At 41.9% G+C, this 21,558-nt stretch overlaps 2 protein-coding genes across 3 annotated transcripts in view; one reads left to right on the top strand and one right to left on the bottom strand.

Moving 5' to 3' along the window:
* The window catches only part of xpnpep3 (X-prolyl aminopeptidase 3, mitochondrial), a 30,306-nt gene extending 15,116 nt beyond the window's left edge, over positions 1–15,190 (bottom strand). Inside the window, exons 1-9 of one of the 2 annotated variants that reach the window (XM_062531813.1) lie at positions 15,097–15,190; positions 14,658–14,786; positions 13,797–13,919; positions 12,455–12,862; positions 10,089–10,273; positions 6,857–6,919; positions 6,270–6,383; positions 5,736–5,821; positions 4,548–4,731 (exon numbers count right to left, since the gene is read on the bottom strand). In XM_062531813.1, coding sequence (XP_062387797.1) covers positions 4,548–4,731; positions 5,736–5,821; positions 6,270–6,383; positions 6,857–6,919; positions 10,089–10,273; positions 12,455–12,862; positions 13,797–13,919; positions 14,658–14,724 — 1,230 coding nt within the window. In that variant the 5' untranslated portion in view covers positions 14,725–14,786; positions 15,097–15,190. Of the gene's footprint in view, positions 1–4,547; positions 4,732–5,735; positions 5,822–6,269; positions 6,384–6,856; positions 6,920–10,088; positions 10,274–12,454; positions 12,863–13,796; positions 13,920–14,657; positions 14,787–14,975; positions 15,002–15,096 lie in introns of those variants that run through there. The other variant, XM_062531812.1, reaches the window with a different exon arrangement.
* st13 (ST13 Hsp70 interacting protein) lies at positions 15,113–20,410 on the top strand. The gene is made up of 13 exons (XM_062531814.1): positions 15,113–15,270; positions 15,639–15,776; positions 16,127–16,175; positions 16,265–16,352; positions 16,462–16,535; positions 17,211–17,277; positions 17,455–17,539; positions 17,654–17,764; positions 18,048–18,150; positions 18,581–18,697; positions 18,830–18,893; positions 19,070–19,242; positions 19,524–20,410. Exons 2-13 carry the CDS (start codon positions 15,667–15,669, stop codon positions 19,653–19,655), a joined length of 1,173 nt encoding a protein of 390 aa, XP_062387798.1. The 5' UTR covers positions 15,113–15,270; positions 15,639–15,666; the 3' UTR covers positions 19,656–20,410.
* The last annotated feature ends 1,148 nt before the right edge of the window (positions 20,411–21,558 follow it).

Raw genomic sequence — 21,558 nt, 5'->3', positions numbered from 1 at the left:
AGTGTTACTACATTCAATGAGCATTAACTAGAATAACTAAAACCTGATCAAGAGCTCAATTCTAATCACCTTAAAAAAATGAACCCTTCACAAATGCAATGGGTTCAAGCTACACACATAATTGCAATATTTAAGCAATGGCAAGACAAGAAGAACTTCACAAACTATTTAACAACATCAAAACTTTCATCCAAGAAGTGCTGATAAATTGAACTACTGGCCCAACTGTGTTCAGCCTGCAATCATATCATGAAGGATCAAACATAAAAGCAGACAGCAAAATATGATAGAATGCAATATTTCTATGGTACACCAAGAAGTCACCACCTATAGGCTAAGAGCTGGGCAGCATGACATATACAATGTCATTCTGACTGAACGACTAAACATGATGTGTTGGCTTCCTGAGAGGGGGACAACTCGTCAAATTAAAGGGGTATTGTCATCATGTGAATCACAATCACATGCATCAGCATGCCTTTTGTGTCATATTGGTCATAACCAACCAACATATAAATCACTTTGAGACCAAATGTGAGATGTTATCTCGTCAGTTCTCTTCAGTCATTCAGTGTCAAATCAGACAAAATCCAGGAAAATGGTTGCTGAACCATTTCAGATTTTGCTCAGAGTTTGTCTACCTAACATTTAGGTCCCAAAACTAAGACCTGTCAAATATTTTGTGTTAAAATCCAATGTTTCCATACAGTTTTTCACCAATCACCAATGCATGCACCAATCATTATTTTGTCTGCAAATATAATACTTTATTAATGATGAGCCAATATTTGAGCTCTCTGCAACAAATGCACACGAAGATATTAAAGAAACCCTATGCAACTTTTTCATAGTCATAAAATCGCTTAGAAATCGTTGTTTTGCTTGACTGACCAGTTTTATCGAAAACAGACACATTTCCTCCCGCCCCTAGTGTCCCTCTCCGCTATTACAACCTTGCAACTTTCTGATAAACGATCGTTTGCTGTTTACATCTGGAAGTCAGAGACGCCAAAGGAACAAGAAGAACCACGCTTGCAATTTATATATTTATATATAGCCTATATATGTATAAATATACACGCTAAAGCTGTCGGGGAAGCTCTGCAGAGAAATATGCAAGCATAAAACGAGCGAAAACGAAAAACTAAACCGAAACCAGAGATGAAATGGCCAATCCTGCATTATTCCTCTTTAAGGATCTGCACCAATGTGAGAGTAGTTCAGTTTATGGTCATTTCATGAATAAAGTGCCAATGATGTACCATGTTTCATTCATGCGTAAAGACACTATAGGCTACATATGGGTTTTCATTCTTGGCCCTGGGGCAAAACATTGGTTTTTGACTCACTTGATCTATCTATCGTGTAACATTGGCACTTTGTGCATTAAATGCCGCCACACTGAGCTACTTTCACATACCGTAATTTCCCAACTATTAGCCACAGCTTATGCACTGATTTTGCTAAATTTCTTCAGCTATGAGGTTAATGCGCAGGGGCAGTTGATATGGTATTAATATGGTTTTGTTTCTTTTAACTTGCATAAAACACTGTCCAAAATGATCAAATAACACAACCTTCCCTTGTTTAATACTTAAAATCTACAAGCTCATTATATGTGGAAAGTTCAAATATTGGCACAGCATTAACTAATATTGTATGTAGAGAAAAAACAATGATTGATACCAAATGTTTTTGTTTGGAAAAAGTAAACGCACACCTTCTGAGGTGCTCACGGCGGAAGACTTAAATTACACAGAAGTGTCGTGGCACACTCGGAACTTAAAGATAGTTTAACGTTTCGGCTTACGCCTTCCTCAGGGTCACCAAATGTGTACCAAATGTGTGTTTATTTTCCAAATCTAGGGGCTTGTAGAAAATTAGCATGCCGTACAAGCTTGAAATGGTTCAGTCATACTGAGAACATGTTTGTCTTCCACCCTATACATTTTGGGCTGCGTATGAATAACACTTTTCATTATATTAATATTGCTTCCGAGACAATGTGATTTTCAGGCAAAACTTAAAGGGATATTCCGCCATTTTTGGCGTTTTTCTAGGCTGATTTGACATGGAACTACACTCTCATCTGGCGTAATAATCAAGGCAACTTGCAAACGTACCATAGGCGCAGTGATATCGTACGCAGCATCTGAAAATAGTCCCCATAGACAACAAGCAGTAGTAGTGCCAGTAGTTTGCAAGTTGCCTTGATTATTACGCCAGATGAGAGTGTAGTTCCATGTCAAATCAGCCTAGAAAAACGGCAGGTTTCATTTTCAGTTGGTCTTATTGCACTTTCTAATTTGAGAGGAGACACGTTTTAAATGGGAAAATTACCAGAAATCTTAGTCACTTTTAAACATGAAGCTAGCAGGCGAGAAGCTAATGGTCTAATCCGATTCAATGATCTATGCTAGGCTGAAGCTAAAAGTTGTATCGCCAGACTCACAGAATGGCTGGATGAACGGGAACAAGGTAAATATCGATTGTTTTGCTCGAGGGGAGGTGGAAAATGAGCGTATTTCCAAAAGTGGCAGAATATCCCTTAAGTAATTTCAAGGGCTGAAAATAATATGAAGACAGGATTTGAACAGAAATATTTTAGAGTCCTTGGTTTTGAAACCCATTCTTGATATAGACAAGGTTTTAATAACTAAATATGGGACGGTGCAGCAACAACCTTATCGGATTTGACACGGAATGACCCAGCTGGTTGCTAAAGGCTGGCTGAAATAGTACATTTTGGGTATAGGGGAGAGCAGGGTAGGTTGTCACACACAGGTAAGTTGTCATACTGGTACTTTCTTCAAAACTAGGAGCACAATATCAAAACTTAATCAGCTACAATTGCTAACATTAACATCTTACGGTAATTACTTTTAGTCAAGGTTATCTGAAAATTAAGTTTTGCATTCTTCCCTTTCCAGGGTACAACTATGCCATATCATCACATTTCATGTGAAAGAAATATGGACTTTTAAGTGATTCTATTGAAGGTATTAGTGGTGTGTGTGTGATTTAATGTTGTTACTAGAGTCTTATGTAGTACTATCTATGAGTGTGTGCCAAGTTGTCACAGCAACCAGGGAGCACATATCACATGTGATTGTTCAATTCCCAAGCAGGTTTTCTCGCCGAGTTGGAAATGCAACTGGTAGGGCACAACACTCAGCAGTCATTTACTTGGGCTTATGGCAAAGTGGTGTAGACTAGCCTTTGAAAATCCCTCCAATGTAGGTAGATAAAATGAAACTTACAAACTTACACAGTGTGGTTAAAGGTGGTAGAGGGCCACGAAGCAAATGCAGAAGTTCTGTTCACCCTGTTACGAGTTGATGAACCACTGACTGACATGATTTTGGAAACATTATTTTAAGGTACAAAGAACTCTTTAAATGACTCATTAGATGAAAATAAGGCCCAATCCTATGTCTCCATTGAACTCTTTGCCCTAACCCTCCATTCTGTGACATTAAGGAGTAGGAATGTCCCGCTTCTCGCTGGGATAGAGGGATAGGCACAGTCAAACAACCTTTGCGTGGATAGGCCATAAATGATGTCATCTTCGCAATTAATAAAGAACATTTTAAAATCTGCCAGAATATTTCTGCTGTATGGAGTTGCAAAGGAATATGCAATTGGATTATTAGAACAAACATTCAGCTGAAATCCCAATTCATGATTTGTGAGTGACAGCATAGCTTGAAAAATAAACCAGCAGAGAATGTTCTGACATCCTGACATTACGCATCCTAGCATTAACTGTGTATTTTGTTTTATGTTGTATGTTTATCTCCTAGGTTCTGCCTTTCTTGGCCAGGGCTCACTTGGAGAAGAAAGCTCTGTCTCAATGTGACTACCCTAATTAAATAAAGGATGAATAAAAAGTAAATAAATAAAAATACTCAATGTGCGACACGCAGCAAATGGTGGCATGTACACCACTTCATGAGGGGCACTTGCAAGAATTGAAATTCTAAATGCTAGCAGACCATATACTGTATCTTTGTCTTAGATTTATAAAGCCATCACTATTTTTATTGTGTAATTGTTTGGCATATTCGTTTTAAAACAATATTCCTTACTTTTAAGTTCAAGTTGCTGAAATCCCTCTGAAATTCTATTTCAGATATTCATATCAAAATGAACCTATATGCTCTTATTTGCCTAATGATCTAACTTGACGAGACAACTTATAGTATAATAAATATGATGTGCCCAACAAGTAGGTCTTTAATTTGGTAGAATATTTTTGCCAGAAGGATGCGACACTGCAATAATTGTGAGAGAAAAAACCCCCCTGAAAACTGTGACAAAACTCCTCTCCACCTTTACTGTAAAGGCATTTTAAGATTCATACTGGCAGTACTTTTTATGTATATTTGTCGATTTAGCAGATGCTTTAGTCTGAAAACAGTAGAGTGCTGGGTATGGCGTGTGTGTTCTCTTGGTATCAAACCCATGACCTTGGCACTGTCAGGACCTTGTTCTGATAACGGTACGGTTCGAGGTCACTGCGATTCTATACGAACGCCAGAAAATACCTTGAGTGTGTCCGTCTCGCTGGCGCCGCTGCTGACAATGCCCAGCCTCTTGAGCTGCTGTCCCAGAAACGCTAGCATGGAGCTGTAGATGTGGTCCAGGCTGACCCCCGGGGTACAGAGTGACAGACAAGCCATCTGGACCTCCAGCACCGCCTCATAGAGCTCACCCTGGGCCGGGCTGAACCTGAAGGGAGAGAGGAGAGAGGAGAGGGGAGGAACAACAACAACATCGGCATGTGAACGCAAATAGTAGCATACAATCAGTTTGTAGGCCTAGAGGGAAAATTAGCCGTTTCTTCTAGTCTATCATCAGAGTTTATGAACCTTCTAAAAATACTGGATCAAAATTCAACTTTACTTTCACTCATGATTCAGTGACACGTACTGATAGGTGTTGAGAAAATTCTCTGCATGAATGTTGTTATTGCACGTGACTCCAGTTGATCCTACTGATACAGTGTGTGATGTGGGACAGACACCATGTATGGATGCTCAAACCTTCTGTTGGCTTCTGTTCTTCTGTTAGGCCTTCCTCAGAAATCCCTCCATAAGCTACAACTTCTCCAGAACTCAGCTGCTCGCACTATCACCAAAACCCCTTCTCACCACCACATTACCCCTGTACTACAGCATCTCCACTGGCTCCCGGTTAAATTCAGAATTAATTTCAAAATCCTTCTTTTTACTTTTAAGGCCATCCACAACCTCGCCCCTCCCTATCTGTCCAATCTCCTCCACATTCCCACTCCCTCCCGCTCCCTCCGTTCTTCCTCCTCCACCCTCCTCACTATCCCCTCTGCCCGCCTCAGTACCATGGGGAGCAGAGCTTTCAGTCGCTCTGCTCCTCAACTCTGGAATTCTCTCCCCCCCGACATCCGCAACATAGACTCTCTCCCCCTGTTTAAATCCCGACTGAAAACTTATCTCTTCCAGCTTGCATACTGTTTAGACTGATTGATTGATTTAGATGCACATATTTTTTCTTTTTTATTTTAGTTTGTGTGTGTGTGTGTATGCCTTGGCTTATTGTTTTACTGTTGTTTCTCCTGTTTTAATGTTGTACAGTGTCCTTGAGTGTTTTGAAAGGCGCTTTGAAATAAAATGTATTATTATTATTATTATTATTAAACCTCTCATGCTTATGGTTGGGAGCCCCCCCTCAACATACACTGTCCTGTGTCCCAATACCTTCCATTTACCGGCCACGTGCGTGTGATGTCACTGACGTAGCCGAAATATTCACAGCCTCCATCCAGCAGCACCATCTCCCCATCCTGAAGAGCAGGATGAAGCAACTCAAGTTAGTTTACTCAGTCGACCGTCAATGTGATCATTTTCTTCCATTAGTTCTGTGCTTGGTGTATAGGATGCTGAAAGGAACATATGATTTTAAGAGGAATACAATGTACATACGGTACAGAAATAGGCACATTTAGAAGGTATGTGTGGTGCACACACCAAACTTTGCTGACCAAAGGGGTTAAATGCAGAGAAACGAATTTCCCTCACGGGATCAAAAAAGTATATATTCTATTCTATTCTACTCTATTCAAAGGCAATACTCTATTACTCCCTAGAAACTGACAGGCGCTATGCAACCACAAAAACAATAGAAAAAGGAGGATCACTGTCCTCCTAAGTAGCAGGACAAACAGAGAAGGGAGGGGGACTGATGTGGCACAAAGATGGCCAGCTGATGGAGCTTTTGGATACCCAACTCACTTTAACAATCTGGTTGTTGTTAATGTAGTGCAGAGTGTTGGCTCGGTTTCCACCTGCCACCACTGGGGGGTACGCCAGGAAGTTAGCGCCGTGCGCCCGACACTCGAAATCAAACTGAGAGAAAGACAGAAAAAAAAGAATAGAGAGAGAAAATGAAGGGATGTTTTTAAAGAAAGAAATTACAGTTTTCTATTTTTTTTTCACACTGCCACCTCCTGTGGGTGAGATGAAATGGATTAAAAGCGCTAAATTCATTTTCATATTATTTATTGTGGTAATAAACAGGCATCACACGCTGGAGCAAAGATGCACATTTAACCACAGGAATGAAAAATGGAGAGAGAGAGAGAGAGAGAGAGAGAGAGAGTGCGAGCGGAGAGAAATAACAGGCCCTCCAGATCTGCCAGGCTTGGACACACTTGTGAGCCGGATTCCGTGTTGTTGCCGAGGCAACCACTCTGCAATCTCTCTGGGTTACCACTTGCACGTTACACCGCACCCTTCGTGGCGATAGCAGGGGAGAGAGCATCCGTCGCCACCGAGCGAGGAGGCAGACAGGAGCCACTGGCCATTTCACAGGAGCTCACCTTGGCATACAGTAAAGCTTCATCGATGTCCCCTGAAGACATGGCCATGGTTTTCTTGAATGCCTGTAAAGAGACAGTGTCAGTGAGCATATCTGTAGAGAGTACGTTCATTTGACGCTGTCTCTCTTGACAACCGGTGCTAAAAAATTGCTTTGGGTATTAATACAAATGTGGGGGTATCCAGGCAAAAATTCCATAGGGTTCAACCTGAAAAGGTGACAATCACATCTTGCCAAACCTCTTTGTGAAGACAGGGTGCCCGCATATCATATACATCCATAGAACTAAATTGACTGGTTCAATTCTTTCAAAAACTTAATTAGGTACTTCACTGCTTTGACATATTTACAATGGTGTGTTTAGCCAAGAATGAGCTAATTAATTACATGAATAAGTCAGGCATCTTTATAGCACATTTAAGAACAACAGGAGTTGACCCAAAGTGCTTGCAGGTGAAACAAACAAGTAGATAACACAGTAGTATGTGAATAGAAGGAACAAAGGTTTAGCAAGCAAAGTGCAAGGAGGATTTCAAGTGGAAGGACACAAACAGAAATAAAGACAGAATAAGAAAATGAATAAACAATCAAAAGAAATGGCCAATTTAGATAAATTAAATAAAGCAAGAATAAGTAAGAATAAAATGTAGTAAGACTGAGATAATAGTGAACTTGACAAAAACAAACTGAGTTGAAAGCAAGAGAGAAAATATGGGTCTTGAAATTCGATCTAGAACAGGCAATAGTGGGGCAGGACTTAGTGTGTGGCGGGAGACAGCCTAAGGGCTGATAACAAAAAAGGGCCGTTCACCTTTTGGTTTACGGCAGGATTGGGGGCCTATGAGGATTTGTTATGAGGATGACCTGGGTGACATAGGGCAGAGAACGAGGATAGCAGATCTTTAATGCAAGATGGAGCTAATCTGTAAAGGGCTTTAAAAACAACAAGTAAAATGTTAAAATCAATTTCATGTTTTATGGGTAGCTAATGCAAGTGAACCAGAACAGGACTGATTAACTCTTTTCTTGGTTCCTGCTATAAGTCTGGCTGCTGCATTTTGAACCATTGTTGTCTGGCAATGTTGGACAGGGTCAACCCTGTATACAAGGAGATACAGCAGTCCCGTCAAGAGGTGAAAAAAACCAAGGATAACTGTTTCCAGATCATTAGAAGATAAAAACAGCTTAAATTTAACATTGATTTTAAGTTGATAAAAACTTCCTTTCACCACGATGCTGAGTTATTTGTTACAATTCAGAGCACTGTCCAACTGAACAACAAGACTGACCACATTGTGCAGATTTGCAGACAGGGGACCGAGTATATTTCTCAAACTGGTAACAAAGCAAGGAGAGGCAAACATTATTACTTCAGTTTTCCTATCGTTGAATTTTGATGGGTTTTATGTTGTCTAAAGAGGTTAAACAGGTTCTTTATGTGCTAGTGCTATGATGTAACTGTTACAATATACAACTGTGTCTGAGTGTCGTCCGGATAGCAGTGATATCGAGTGTTGAATGTTGAGGATAGAATCAAGTGGTAGCACGTGTATGAGAATCAAAGAGGTCTTAGTGGATGCCACATTTGATGGAAACAAAGGATGAAGTTCACTAAATCTGCCTGGGAATGGTCAATCAGTGACAACATTGAATGATATTAGTTAAGAAATTCAAAAAAAAGCTATGGTAAACATAAGTAGCAATGCCTGCAAATAGAAAACAAATGCAGTTGGAATTTGTAAATGTGCAAAGATAGGTCTAAATACATAATTTACTGACACTATCATTAGGAATCCCTGTTCAATGTGATTGAAATCATTGGTCCAGCCTAACCAAAGTTAACATCAAGTCGACACCCTTTATGATGGCAGGATTTCCCAATTGTGAGTAGCCAGACTCTCTTCACAAAGTAAGATGAAATAATTTGGGATATATCATTTAATGGTCCTTGAGTCACAGTCGAGAGTTGTCTTCTACCCTAATGTTCTGCAGTGCTATTAGTTATTAAAGTGAATTACTGTATATTATACAGCTAATTAAATTGCCAATGTAAAATCGATACAATATTATGCATAACAACAAAATAACAGTATTTTGTTGTTAAATCAGCATATAATGAGGGGAGCTGTAGCAGACGCGTCAGCACCATACCACATTTGGGTCTCGGTGCCCATGGGGACCCAGGTCTGATACCGACCTGCGGTCATTTCCTGATCTCACCCCATCTCTCTCTCTCCAACTCGCTTTCTGTCTCTCCGCTGTCCTATCGACGTAAAGGCAAAAGGCCAAAAAAATATACTTCAAGCTAAAATCAGCATAATGATCATCAAGATACACACATAATTAGTCCAACTCGCTTGATTTTTTTAGTAGGTTAGATGCTGGACATTGTTTTTTTCTTTTATTAAGGCACCAAATGCATTGTCAAAACTTCTTTTAGTCATTAATGGATATGAATTTTCAGGACTGAAGAGGATAGGATCCTTTTGACTGCAGTCAAAAACAACAATCCCCATTAAAATGCTGGCAGGCTAGTTTAATATCTGCATTTTGTTGTGTATGCAGCTATGCACCAGAAATCCAGGCAGAATTTGGTTTGGTGTTGTCCTACTGGTGTTGCCTAAATTTCCCTCTGGATTAATAAAGTATATCTACCTCTCTACACACAGGAGTGCCCTTGAAGAAGATCATATCTGGATAGCAGTTTATGTTGCCCAGAAATCTTTTCATGTCTTTCTGCATCAGTGGTACTTTTGTAGATGTAATATAATGGATGCCACAGGCTTTGACACAGCCCGGTGCCTTGGCACACTAGCTTTTCAACCTAATACTGATAACAGCCTCTTTCTGTGTGGCCTACAAACAAAAAAAGATGTTTTTTTGAACATTTTGACATTTTGACATTGGACCCCAAAATACTCATTCATTGCCAGATGATGATTATCAGCGTCCCAAAATCCATAAAAGCGTCAAAGTTAAAAGTATCTTAGGGAAATTAGCTTGCATAAAACAGAAATGATAGACAATTTTCTTTGCATTCTAATTCACAATACCACCTTTTCTGGAAATGAGGTTGTAGTTTATTATTAGTAACAATCCAACTAACAACCAAAGAAAAAAACAGAGGACCCTGGGATGTCAATAGAGGCTACGGCACATCAAATAACATCCCCCAGTCTAGCCACAACAGCTGTCCTTTCTCATCACGTACTCTGTGGTGCGGCGCAGCCTACCTGAGCAGCGATGTGGCCGGCCTGCTTCATCAGGGCCACCTCGGCGGGGCTCTTGACCGCTCGCAGGGAGTGCGTGAGGGGCCTGAGGGAGTGCACCGCCGCCCCGGCCTCCAGCAGGGGCCGCACGTGGGACTGGTGCAGCCGCGGGTGGCAGGGCTGGGAGCTGTCGTACCACAACGTGGCGCCTGGGACAGGAAGAGAGTAATATAGTAAGGTCAACTGTGTGGACACAGGGTTTTTTTTCAGGCATAATGTAATTATGTAATTTTTGTAGTGAACCAATACAAATGGGTGAAACTGTGCTTTCTTTTTCTTTTTTTTGAGTGTCTGGGTTAGTGTGTCTTCAGCTGTGTTTTTTACGCGTCTTTCACTATAGACTAGGCTTTTCTTATGTGGCGTAATGAGTTTTAGAGGGTGTAAGTAAGCGATTTTTGGATCATGTGCCAGACCACACCTTATGTCGCTAATTGCCACACCCCTGGGCGCAAGGTTTAATAAAAGTGGAGTGCATAGGAAAAAAATCCTCACTTCATTGAGCAGAAGATAAGAACAAACCTTAAGCTACCTTGAGCTGGGTGCACAGTGAGGCCCATAATGTCCAAAAATGCATAAAGCTACAAGAAACAACTCACCTGACCCTATTAAGGTGTCACAGAATAAGAATATGTTAATAACTGAATTTTGACAAGAAGGTCAATATAGAACCTTATAACTCTAAGGGGACAAAATGGTTGTCAATGTATATACTCTACATCTGCCTGGAATAATTATGGAATGGAGAAAGGATTAAGGATCCTGTGAAAGTGGCGTTGAGTCAACCAAGGCACCTTCATCACATTCTGGTGATACTTACCTCACACGTCATATTACATGAATGAATGATTCATTGTTGCTTTTGGCAATGGGTTTGCATTTGCCTGCTGTCAAAAGGCATAAACGAGTGCGCTCTTTTCTATTCAAAATTTCTGCAATTCAAATCCAGTCTCTTTGGAAGAGGCTACTTTATTTCAATCAGCTCCACCTGCTGGTACAACTGGGCTACCTTCAGAAATGTCTGTCAGTGCTAGAACTTATTACAAATCTGGAGACTAGAGAGGTGATTTGTGTTTTGTTAAGTGGTGGAGAGATTTTGTCTTTTCTCTTCTACCCTTATGAATATGTGCTGAAATCACATCTGGCCTCAAAAGCTGGAAAGTTGCCAAGCAAAGTGATGCTAGGTTCTAGATGCTCGGTGTATTGAACGCATACAATAAGTTGGGTTCGCCCATTTCATTGCTAGATTCCCAAATACACAGCTTCTGGCTCTCTGCTGTTTGCATGATCACCACCCTTCTGGTAAATACATTGGCAAAGTAGCCAGTTTAGCTCTACACAATCCCAACAGCCCTCGGAAATCTGTGCATTAGTATTTGTAAGGTACACTAGAATGAACCATTAGACTGTTTTACCTGTGTGAAAGTCAATGAAATACATAAACCTATTAATAATGTTACACAAACACAAAAGTGATGGCTGGCATGACACTGGTAAGAATACACCATCTAAACAAAATCATTTTTAAAAGTTTTTTCATTCATTCACAATATGAAAGTGTAGACATTATATTGTCAAATTCTTGCAAAATGTAAATTCATACCATTTCATTAACACATGTGGGGCGGCAGTGGCTCAGGAGGTAGAGGAGTCATCCAGTAACTGGAAGGTTGCTGGTTCGAGCCAACTCCTCCTGACCTTGTCAAAGTGTCCTTGAGCAAGACACCTAACCCCAGTGCTCCAGATGAGCGCCTTTCATGGCAGCCTCCGCCATCGGTGTGTGAATGGGTGAATGTGAGGCATGATACTGTATGTAAAGCGCTTTGGGTGCTCGCAGAAGCCGATGAATGCTCTATATCCTTCTGACTACCAGCAGTTCATTTTTGTCCTCTCTAGAGGACCTTTCTAAACAGGAATATCTCCCACACCATACATACTTCTGAGCTAACTCTAAACGTTCTCTAAAGAGGACATCCAGGGTTTTTAAATGATATCAAATATATGGGGGGGACTTCCTCTTTTTCTTCCAGGAAAATTGGGTCAAAATGACATTACAAGAAAAAAAGAGGAAGTACCCAAAACCTCACCCCCATAAATTTGGTATCAAGTCCTGAATGTCGAACGAAACGAAAGGACTTAGCTCAGTAGCATGCATGGTCTGGGAGATATTCAAGTTTACAGATGTCCTCTAGAGAGGACAAAACGAACCTCTGGTAGTCAGAAGGATAAAAATGCATTTACCATTTATCATTCTATCTCCCCATTACATAAAGAACAACGTATGACTGGTTTTGCCGTGGAGAGTCACAAAATGTGAATTGTCTGTACTTCACCTTTAAGGGTCCTGAGCACGAGGCTCAGCTCCTCTGTGCTGTGCACTCTCTCCACCCCCGTCAGCGCCGACGTTCCGTCCTTTCCTGAGCGCGGGCCGTCCCACAGCTCCCGGGCGGGGTCTCGGCGGGGCACAAACAGGATGGCGTTGTCCGGCCGCCCGGTGCCATGCAACACTAGCGCGCTGTCGGGCTCGAAGACGCCCGTGAGGTAGAGGAAGTCCTGGTTCTGGTGGAAGGGGTAGGGGATGTCGTTGGTCATGTAGCGGGTGGGGTGGGAGAGGACGATCACCACGTTTGAGGTGCGCGGCGAGCTTCCCCCCAACCTGTCCGCCTGAGCCTCCACAAGCGAAGCCAGCCGCTGGCGACGGAGCTCGTACTCCGTCTGGGTCAGGCCAGGGGTCACCTCACCTGAGCAGAAGAGATCCAAACATGGAAATACAATTTAAACAAGCAAGAGGCACAACATAAATGTAAGGAGGAGTTCTTGTCATACATGATGAACCGTCGTAATGGTCAAGTGCTCTGCAGTAATTCTCAAACTACTGCTTTAGGTCAGAGAAATACAATCAAATTAGATCAAGCTTCTTCTGCAAAAGCATTTCATTTCTATTTAACTGGACTGACTGCAAGCCGTGGAAACAGTGATATTAGATCATTATATCACCCTGGCAGCCTATTAATGCATCTACTTCAGCACCGCTGTAAAGCTGGGACATGTGTATCTCCAGTGACACAGCTATGGTAAAGATTGTAAAATTAGTGTTCAGGAAGGTCTGCACGGACTGTCCTCACAGCAGCAACATGTTGTGTCCACTGACTGTGCATATATATGCAGGTTTCAAGGCTGACTCAGGGTCCAGGGAAGAAACAAAATCCACCTTTGCTATTTATTCATTAAACAGATGCCTCCAATCAAAGCAACTGACAGTGTCGGCAGTTGCTAAATTCACTTTGTGAAAATTAAAGCAGCAACAGCTTAATTTCTTTTCAATTAGTAAGCCTAGTTCAAAAGGAACCTGTGAAGCTGCAGAGTCTTTTTTACAATGAATCATTAGCCTATTTGTGAAATAATAGATCAGCACTACCATTAGGCCAACATACAGTATGAGGACTATAAAATGTCCTGATTTTCCGCATTCATGTCAACTGTATCGGTTGACACATGCCCCATAATCAAGTCAAAATAGCGTGATACCACAGACATTCTGACAAGAATCAAGTCTGGCTACGCAAGGCTACATCAGAGGTGGTTAATAACAAGCCAGATTAAAAAAGCTGCAACATGTCAGAGTATGATGCTGGTGTTTGACATGTACTGTAAAGTTCCAGCCATCCCACGTACCATGTTTGACCAGATGGGGGTGAGTGTAAGGACTAGGCTGGCCTAAGTATCTGTGAGGAACACTCTTCGTCTTCCATCCGCCCGTCTTCACTGACACACTTCTGCACGGACACCACAGACAGCCTACACAAAAAAACAACATGAGACAGGGGTGTAAAGAAGGGTAGTTTTAGAGAACAAAACACAAATACGGACATCTCACACAGCCTCGTCACAAATGGAGTGTCCAATTTTGTTTTTGGTAGACCAGGTAAGAGAAAATTGTGCAAACAGTGAGCAGCCTGGTGCAAACAGTGAACATGTTTAACATACAGTAAATAATACGACTGTCTCAGACCGAACCATAAATAAAACAGCCTGTTGCTTCAGGAGCATGACATGCATGACATGAGGGTGTAATTTGATTGGCTGTTGATCTGAAACGAGAAAAACTTTTCATCAGTCATTGGGTGTGCCTATAATGGTAATCTATTTATCACTGTCTGAGGAGGAAAAATGAGAAGGGCATGGCTAATATAACCTATGAGGAGGGTGTAAGATTAGCATTGTTAGTTGCTTACAAAGTCTATAATGTGCAAATATTCTTTAAAAGAAGACAGGCCTGTACAAAGCAAACCACTTCATGACATGAACATGTGTTTTCAAGAATAATCAGTTTCACTAAACCTTAAATCCCAATGCATACCATCACTGTAATCTACTCTGACTTTCATCTTCAACAGTAGCCTATGTTATTTCATGTTATATCAACGTTATTATACCAAGGGTAGTAACTGTAGCTGATCAGTCCAGTGTGCACCATATTCCAGTGCAATGCAATACCCAAAGTGTTCAATACATTTAAGGTACATCACATCTGACCTGGACTCCAAGTAGAACGTAACGCAGATTGGACGGTCCATCTTGTCAACATGGACAAAGGCAACATTGTTGCAAGCTGGGAAGATGTCTCCAAACTTTCACCATGAGGTAGGCATTAAGCTACTGCAACTGACAGCAATGACAAATCAATCAAAATGGTTTAACTACAGCATTTCGAGATACATTTCTAAACCGTGTATTGATGTAACGTATAGGCCTCCACATTTAACAACGCAAAATAAGTTACTTAATTTCACACTGACTACATGTCAGACACCCCTTGACATAACACAGTATGCTAAGGTGACAAATGCTAACCTCGCATTGAAGATCTTAGCTTATTGGTGCATATGGAGAGAATTGGAATTACGTGATTGGCTGGCTTGTCTCTGACATATTATATGTGCGCGTTGAAGTGCCGCGTTAGGACCTCACTCACTTGTTTTCACAATTTCCGTTGTCTAATTTTTGCCTGAGTGAAATGCTGCTGCTCCAGTCGTGGAATATTCATTAAGCGCGCATGAGGATCGAGGAGGAAGCCATTCAAAGCTGAACAGAACGCTCCGGAGTAGGCCGTGTAGTCGAAAGGATCAAACGCATACTGTTGTTTCAGGTAGTGCACATTCATATTTCATGAAATTCAGCTCTTTTAAAGAGAAGCTTTGTCTTTTCATGTATAGTTTATCAATTGAATGTGAGCGTTTAACGTAACTGCGTAATGATGCCGTTCCAGAATATTCCATTGTGAATGCAAGTGAATGTTTAACATTTAGTTAATGTGTTGAAATCTTGCATGATTTGTAATGCCTTTTTTGGAAAAGTGTAAATGGTCTTGATTGGTATATTTCAGAATTTCCTGTGCTTAAAAAGTAGCCAGTTGACAGATTACCCACAATCGTTTTTCCTTGGCTGCACAAGCAGGATTGTAGCGTTAGCGCAAGGCAATTTGACCACAACTCATACCATTTTTCGGTGTAATAGGTTAATCTTCGGATCGAAAGAGGTGGGAATGGACCCGCGGAAAGTGACGGAATTGAAGGCCTTCGTGCAACTGTGCAATGATAATCCCTCCGTGTTGCACCTGCCTGAACTGGGTTTTGTCCGGACCTGGTTGCATGGGTTAGTAGCCTAGGTCTTTTCCTGCCATTTTAGTGCATCTGACTTCCTCTAACTGCAGATGAAGGGAAGCCAGTTCATTCAGTCTCACGAGAATATGTGTAAAGATATAAATAATTTCAATATAACCGGCTAGCTATTTGTTTTGCAGCGAAAGGAATGCAGTCACGCCTAGTCGAAGTTGTGTCTTCAGTGTTATTATAGAACTTGCTGTCAGGGTATCAGGTGGTCTAGATGTAGCATGAGCTCTCTCTTCGTGGCTTGAGTGGATGAATCCAATGGGAGCATATCAAATTATGAGCAGCATGGTGTCACTAGACTCAAAAAATAAGGCACATTATGTTTACTTTCAGCTTGGGAGCTACTCTCCCACCAGCCCCCAGCAATGAGTCCTCATGCAAGGTAATGTTGAATTCTTATGCTTTTTCTGATGGAAACCCTTTGGTTATCTGGAATTCTCACTGCCACTGACTGGTGTATGTTGTGTCCAGGGGGGATGCCCATGCGGCCCACCACCCACCTCATCCAAGCCAGCACCTGAGCCAAGCCCACCATCAGAGAGTGAGGAGAGCGAGCTGGGTATGTAGTTCAGGGAGGACATTTTGTTTCAAGGATATGGCATCTCAGTTTTATCAAATCTTTTCTTTTATTTGTCATTCTACCTAAAGTATATTTGTATTTCCCACAGAGATAGACGACGAAGGAGTTATTGAGCCAGACACAGATGCACCCCAGGAAATGGGAGACTTTGAAAACCTTGAGGTACAGTAAATGTTGTCTGAATATAGTATAATTTAGGCTGAATATGGAGAGTAAAGTTTATATAGCACTTGAAACACTACTTATCCGAAGATTTTACATTACACTTAGCAGACACTTTTCATCCAAAGTGATAGGAGATGTTGGTGTTACCTAATTATCTGTATTGAAGAAGTGATTCGGCTGGAACTAAAACTCTGATTAGGGGACCTGCCACAGGCCATACATATTGTACGGAAGTGGTTTGATGTCCTTATTATTGATGTCCCTTGTTATACTTGTAGTGTTATGCGTAAATGTCCGTTCTAATGTACCTATGCTATGCTATTGTACAGTAGTAGTACACGTGTTCTTAACCTAATTGGAGATTGATTCATCAGGCATTTATGTAAGTCTGCACCAACACTTGTTCTCATCTAGTCGAGCGGGGAGAAAATACTGTGGCATCATAGTCTCATTGAGAAGTGGTAGGCGCTAGCCAGGCTAGTGGCATCATGTACTGTTGAAGCCATTTCTTGATACTGATGGAAACTTAGGAGGCATTTTACTTCTATCAGTTGTTGTAGTGTACGTGTATTTTTTCTTACTGTAAGCATCTGTAAAGCATTTGTATAAACCTTGATTGAACCGGATTTGTTTTTATTTTTATAAGGTTTTCACCAATTTGTGCTTCCTTAGGTCACAGAGGACATGATGGACCAGGCAAATGCAAAGAAAATGGAGGCAATTGAAGTCCTGGGAGAAGGTGCGTAATCATATTTTACATCGTTCTCTGCAAGTAGCTGCTCTTTGCTGCTGTTTAAAGGACAATGTCCCAGTGGAGTTCCTAAAAGCACAGGGAGGACCGCTTTGTCTTCATTTCTTTTGTTTCTAATCTCATCGCACATTTTTGACATCACTATCTTCTGTCTGTTTCTTGTAGGAGAACTGCAGAAAGCTCTGGATCTCTTCACTGAAGCAATCAAACTCAACCCGTGTTTGGCTATCCTCTATGCCAAACGGGCTAGGTAGGGATTAGAAACCACCACAGGCTGTTTATAGGCCATTTTATTTAGATGTATTCATCTCCTCTACTGTCTGCAAGCTTGTATTGTATAACATGTAATGATTCTCTCTTCCAGTGTGTATATCAAGATGCAGAAACCCAATGCAGCCATAAGAGACTGTGACAGAGCCATCAAAATAAATCCAGACTCTGCACAGCCATACAAGTGGAGAGGAAAGGCCCACAGGTGTGTCCAGAACCACTTATAAGTATATTTTTTGGGCTTTTATGCCTTTAATGATAGGACAGTTGAGAGAGACAGGAAGTGAGTGGGAGAGAGCGTTGGGGTGGGATCCGGAAAGGACCACGGGGCGGGAATCGAACCCGGGTCGCCAGCGTGCGTTGCAGGTGCCCCAGCCAGTTGCGCCACAGCTGGGGCCATGTCCAGAACCACTTATGTGGCATTTCCTTGCTGTGTGGTCATGTCGAAGAGTGAGTATGTTTTGACCGCTCTGCCTTGCCTGTCTTAGGTTGCTGGGGCATTGGGAGGAGGCCGCTAAGGACCTGGCCATGGCCTGCAAGCTGGACTACGACGATGATGCCAGCGCCATGCTGAAAGAAGTCCAGCCTAAGGTGTTTGTCCTTTCATTCTCAGGCCTCATGTTGATTCCAAGCTATGTTGTGTTTAATGGTTCACCTGAATGAGTGTACAGACTTTCTCCAAACTCTAGCGGGCCTGCTCTTTAAATGGGAGTATGACCTTCACGTTTGCATCCAAATTAAAACATTCAGAAAGGTGAGCATGCCAATGAGCAAGATTAAAATCTGAAGAGTGTGCACAGTGAATCCACTGTTGAGTTGCTGTCATGCATACCAATGCTATCTTTGGCAAGTTGGAAACAGCTGGACTTGCCATTTTGGATTCTGGCAGTTGAGGAACATGTCATTCATGATTCATAGCTTGTACAGTGTCCTGGAAGTTAAAGGAGAATTCAGATGTAGGATCATGTAGATTATGGTAATGTTTTTTTATTTATTTTTTTGCCATTTGTTTCCTGAACAGGCTAACAAAATCATCGAGCACCGGCGCAAGTACGAGCGCAAGCGCGAGGAGCGTGAGCTCAAGGAGAGGCAGGAGCGGGTGAAGAAGGCCAGAGAGGAGCACGAGAGGGCCCAGAGGGTCAGTTGGCCGAATGATCTGAGATGATCAAAGGCCGCAACATTGAGACGAATCGCATACTTTGACTAGTACAGACAGGACTGGTGTAAAAGTAGCAGTGCCTTTGTAACCGAGAGATGTACCTGTTTGCAGGAGCAGGAGGACAGAGAACAGGCAGGTGGGGCTGGTGGCTTCCCAGGATTCCCAGGATTCCCAGGTAAAAGAGGAAGATCCAACTGACAAACCTAACATGTTTTTTTCCACGAGAGAGTCTGTGATGCTTGGAGACAAGACAACCAGTTCAGACACTTTGTGAACATGATGACACCAGTATTTGGACTGTGACCTGAAATACAAAAGTGTTGTTAATGAGGCTTCTGTAACTACCATCAGGTGGAGCCGGCGGCTTCCCAGGTGGTGCTGGAGGCTTCCCAGGTGGTGCCGGCGGTTTCCCGGGTGCTGCTGGAGGTTTCCCAGGTGGTGCTGGTGGTGGTGGCGGCTTCCCAGGCGGCATTCCTGGTTTGGACAAACTTCTCAGTGACCCAGAGGTGCTCATGGCCATGAAGGTACAGCATCCAGCAATCGGTGCCGTTCATGCCATTTCTGTAAATGCTCTGCAGCATTGTGCACCTTTTTTGATAGATAGATAGATAGTTAAATAGGTATACTTTATGAATCCCCAAGGGGAAATTACAGTGTTACAGCAGCTATACAAACACAACATTCAACATATACAAACATACATAACTTAAATTATGATGTTATTCCTTTCACTCTGCTCAGGGGGTAATCATTATAAAGTGCTATTGCAGGGTGGGCGGTAACATTGTGATTGTGTGCATCCTAGGATCCAGATGTAATGGCGGCATTCCAGGACGTGGCTCAGAACCCCGCCAACATTGCCAAGTACCAGAGCAATCCCAAGATCATGGCCCTCATTGCCAAACTGAGCTCCAAGTTCGGTGGAGCACAACCCTAGGGTGGGAGAGGGCAGCATTGACGACAAAAAAAAAAAATCAATAACAAGGGTGGGGTGGGTGGATGGGTGATGTTGGTGAAGATACAGTTTGAGTGTGGAGGTAGGACGGGGTATTGTGATGGCTTTCCAGCTGTGCGTCATTTTAGTGGGAGGGAAGGCCTAGCCTTTTGGGGGGGGGGGGGGGGGGGTGGGAGTTTATATGGAAAGGTCAAAGGAGACTGAAGCAGGTGGGCTTAGCCATATGCATGCAGTACAACCCCACAGGTGGTTCTTTGGCACTGAATGGGGTGGCAGGTGCAGGAAAGTAATTCTTAACATGGGGCCAGCCTGCTTTAGGCATACAGCACTTCCTTTTTACAAATTAACAGACAACGGTGCCGGACTCGAACCAAACCTTTTTTTGGGAATCATTTTGAATTCAGTGAGACATGTACACTCTCATCTTTTCTACCCCTTTAGGGGTAGGATAAACGGTCTGGGTGGACTTAAATCTAGTAGAAACAACGTGAAGTGAAAATTTGCAAAATCTCTGGCCGTCGAGCAGATCTAGACTTCTGTCTCGTGTCTGAAAGGGTCCGGCTGCAGTGGGTCTCTGGTGAACTACTCTTCCCCTCAGGATTTTCTTTTACATGTTTTACTTATCTTCACTGTAATGTAACATATTCCCCATCTGTCTTTCTTGCTCCCAAAAGCAAAAATAAGATGTATACCTGTTTGCAATCATTAAAAGACTATTTCTGATTGTTGCAAAAAAACATTTCAGTCCTCTTCACTTTTGCTCACAAAACGCCTGAGAACTCATATTTATGTTCAAAGCAATACCGCTCTTTAAATTGGTGAAACATTTCCTCTGCACCAAAGCTGAATTACACATTGTGTTCTCGTCACAAGACCCTTAAATACTTTGTGTTTACTTAATACTTAAAACTAGAGAAGCTCAGAAATGCACGAGTTAATGTTTAACAATCAAATGGTTAATAAGTCAAGCCAGCTTAAAACATGTGAACAACTTTGATTTTGATTGCCTTTTCTAATAAGGACAAGCTGACATCAAACTGTACCCATGGTGAGAGAGCAGCGCTACACTAATCCTCTTCAGGGTTTTTTTCCTTTTGCTGGATTAAAGCTTCTTGCCAAAGCAGGCCAGACTGGCTATGGGCATTACCCAAGGTCACCATGTTGAAGCACTCCAACAATAGTATTGAGTTTGATCGTGTGACCATGAGCTATGGATCTAAGTCCATAAAGTTTTCATGCTGAACTAGTACACACAATTTTGCAGTACGACAGTCCTAATTGGCTGAGGTGAAATCAGTGTGTATGAATGCACATCATCTGTTTGTACAGTACTTACTAAATCCTATCCTTTAGTTATTCAAACTTGTCATATTGCCATGTCCTTCTCTTCAAGCTCAACATAAAGCAAAAAAAGAGAAATCTTTACATAGATGCTTTGATCTGATTTGGCAAGACATGATGCCGTTTTACATTTTCTTGATTGTACTTGCTTGATGGAAGCAAAGGTGTAAAAATTGCATTAGTATTCTGGAACTCATAATAGCCACAGAATAGGGCCATTGTATTATAGTATCCTTATCCTTAGCATAGTACACTGGCTCAAAAAAATTAAGGGGACACTAGTTCATAGGGGTATAGCATCAAGTCAGTCACACTTGTGGGATATTGATCTGGCCAGTTATGCAACAGAGGTGGTTGTGAATCAGGTTCACCTGCTTTGATGTCAACAAAATTTACTACAACTGTACTAGAGGGCCGACTATGAGATGACCAAAACAGGAATGGTTTTACAGGTGGTGGCAACAGTGATAATTTTTCCATCTTTATCCTTCTTGACTGATTTTTCACTAGTTTTGCATTTGGATAGGGTCAGTGTTACTACTGG

The sequence above is a fragment of the Sardina pilchardus genome, chromosome 3 (genome assembly GCF_963854185.1).
Source record: "Sardina pilchardus chromosome 3, fSarPil1.1, whole genome shotgun sequence".
NCBI classification, from domain to species: domain Eukaryota; kingdom Metazoa; phylum Chordata; class Actinopteri; order Clupeiformes; family Clupeidae; genus Sardina; species Sardina pilchardus.
The sequence above is the reverse complement of the archived record's forward strand: the minus strand, read 5'-3'. Positions and strand labels throughout refer to the sequence as shown.

Excerpts from the sequence above, each read along its gene's own strand:
- st13 (XM_062531814.1), top strand. The coding sequence starts at position 15,667 with ATGGACCCGCGGAAAGTGACGGAATTGAAGGCCTTCGTGCAACTGTGC. Across the intron at positions 18,151-18,580 it reads TGAAAGAAGTCCAGCCTAAG|GCTAACAAAATCATCGAGCA; the intron begins GTGTTTGTCCTT and ends TTTCCTGAACAG. Across the intron at positions 19,243-19,523 it reads AGGTGCTCATGGCCATGAAG|GATCCAGATGTAATGGCGGC; the intron begins GTACAGCATCCA and ends TGTGCATCCTAG.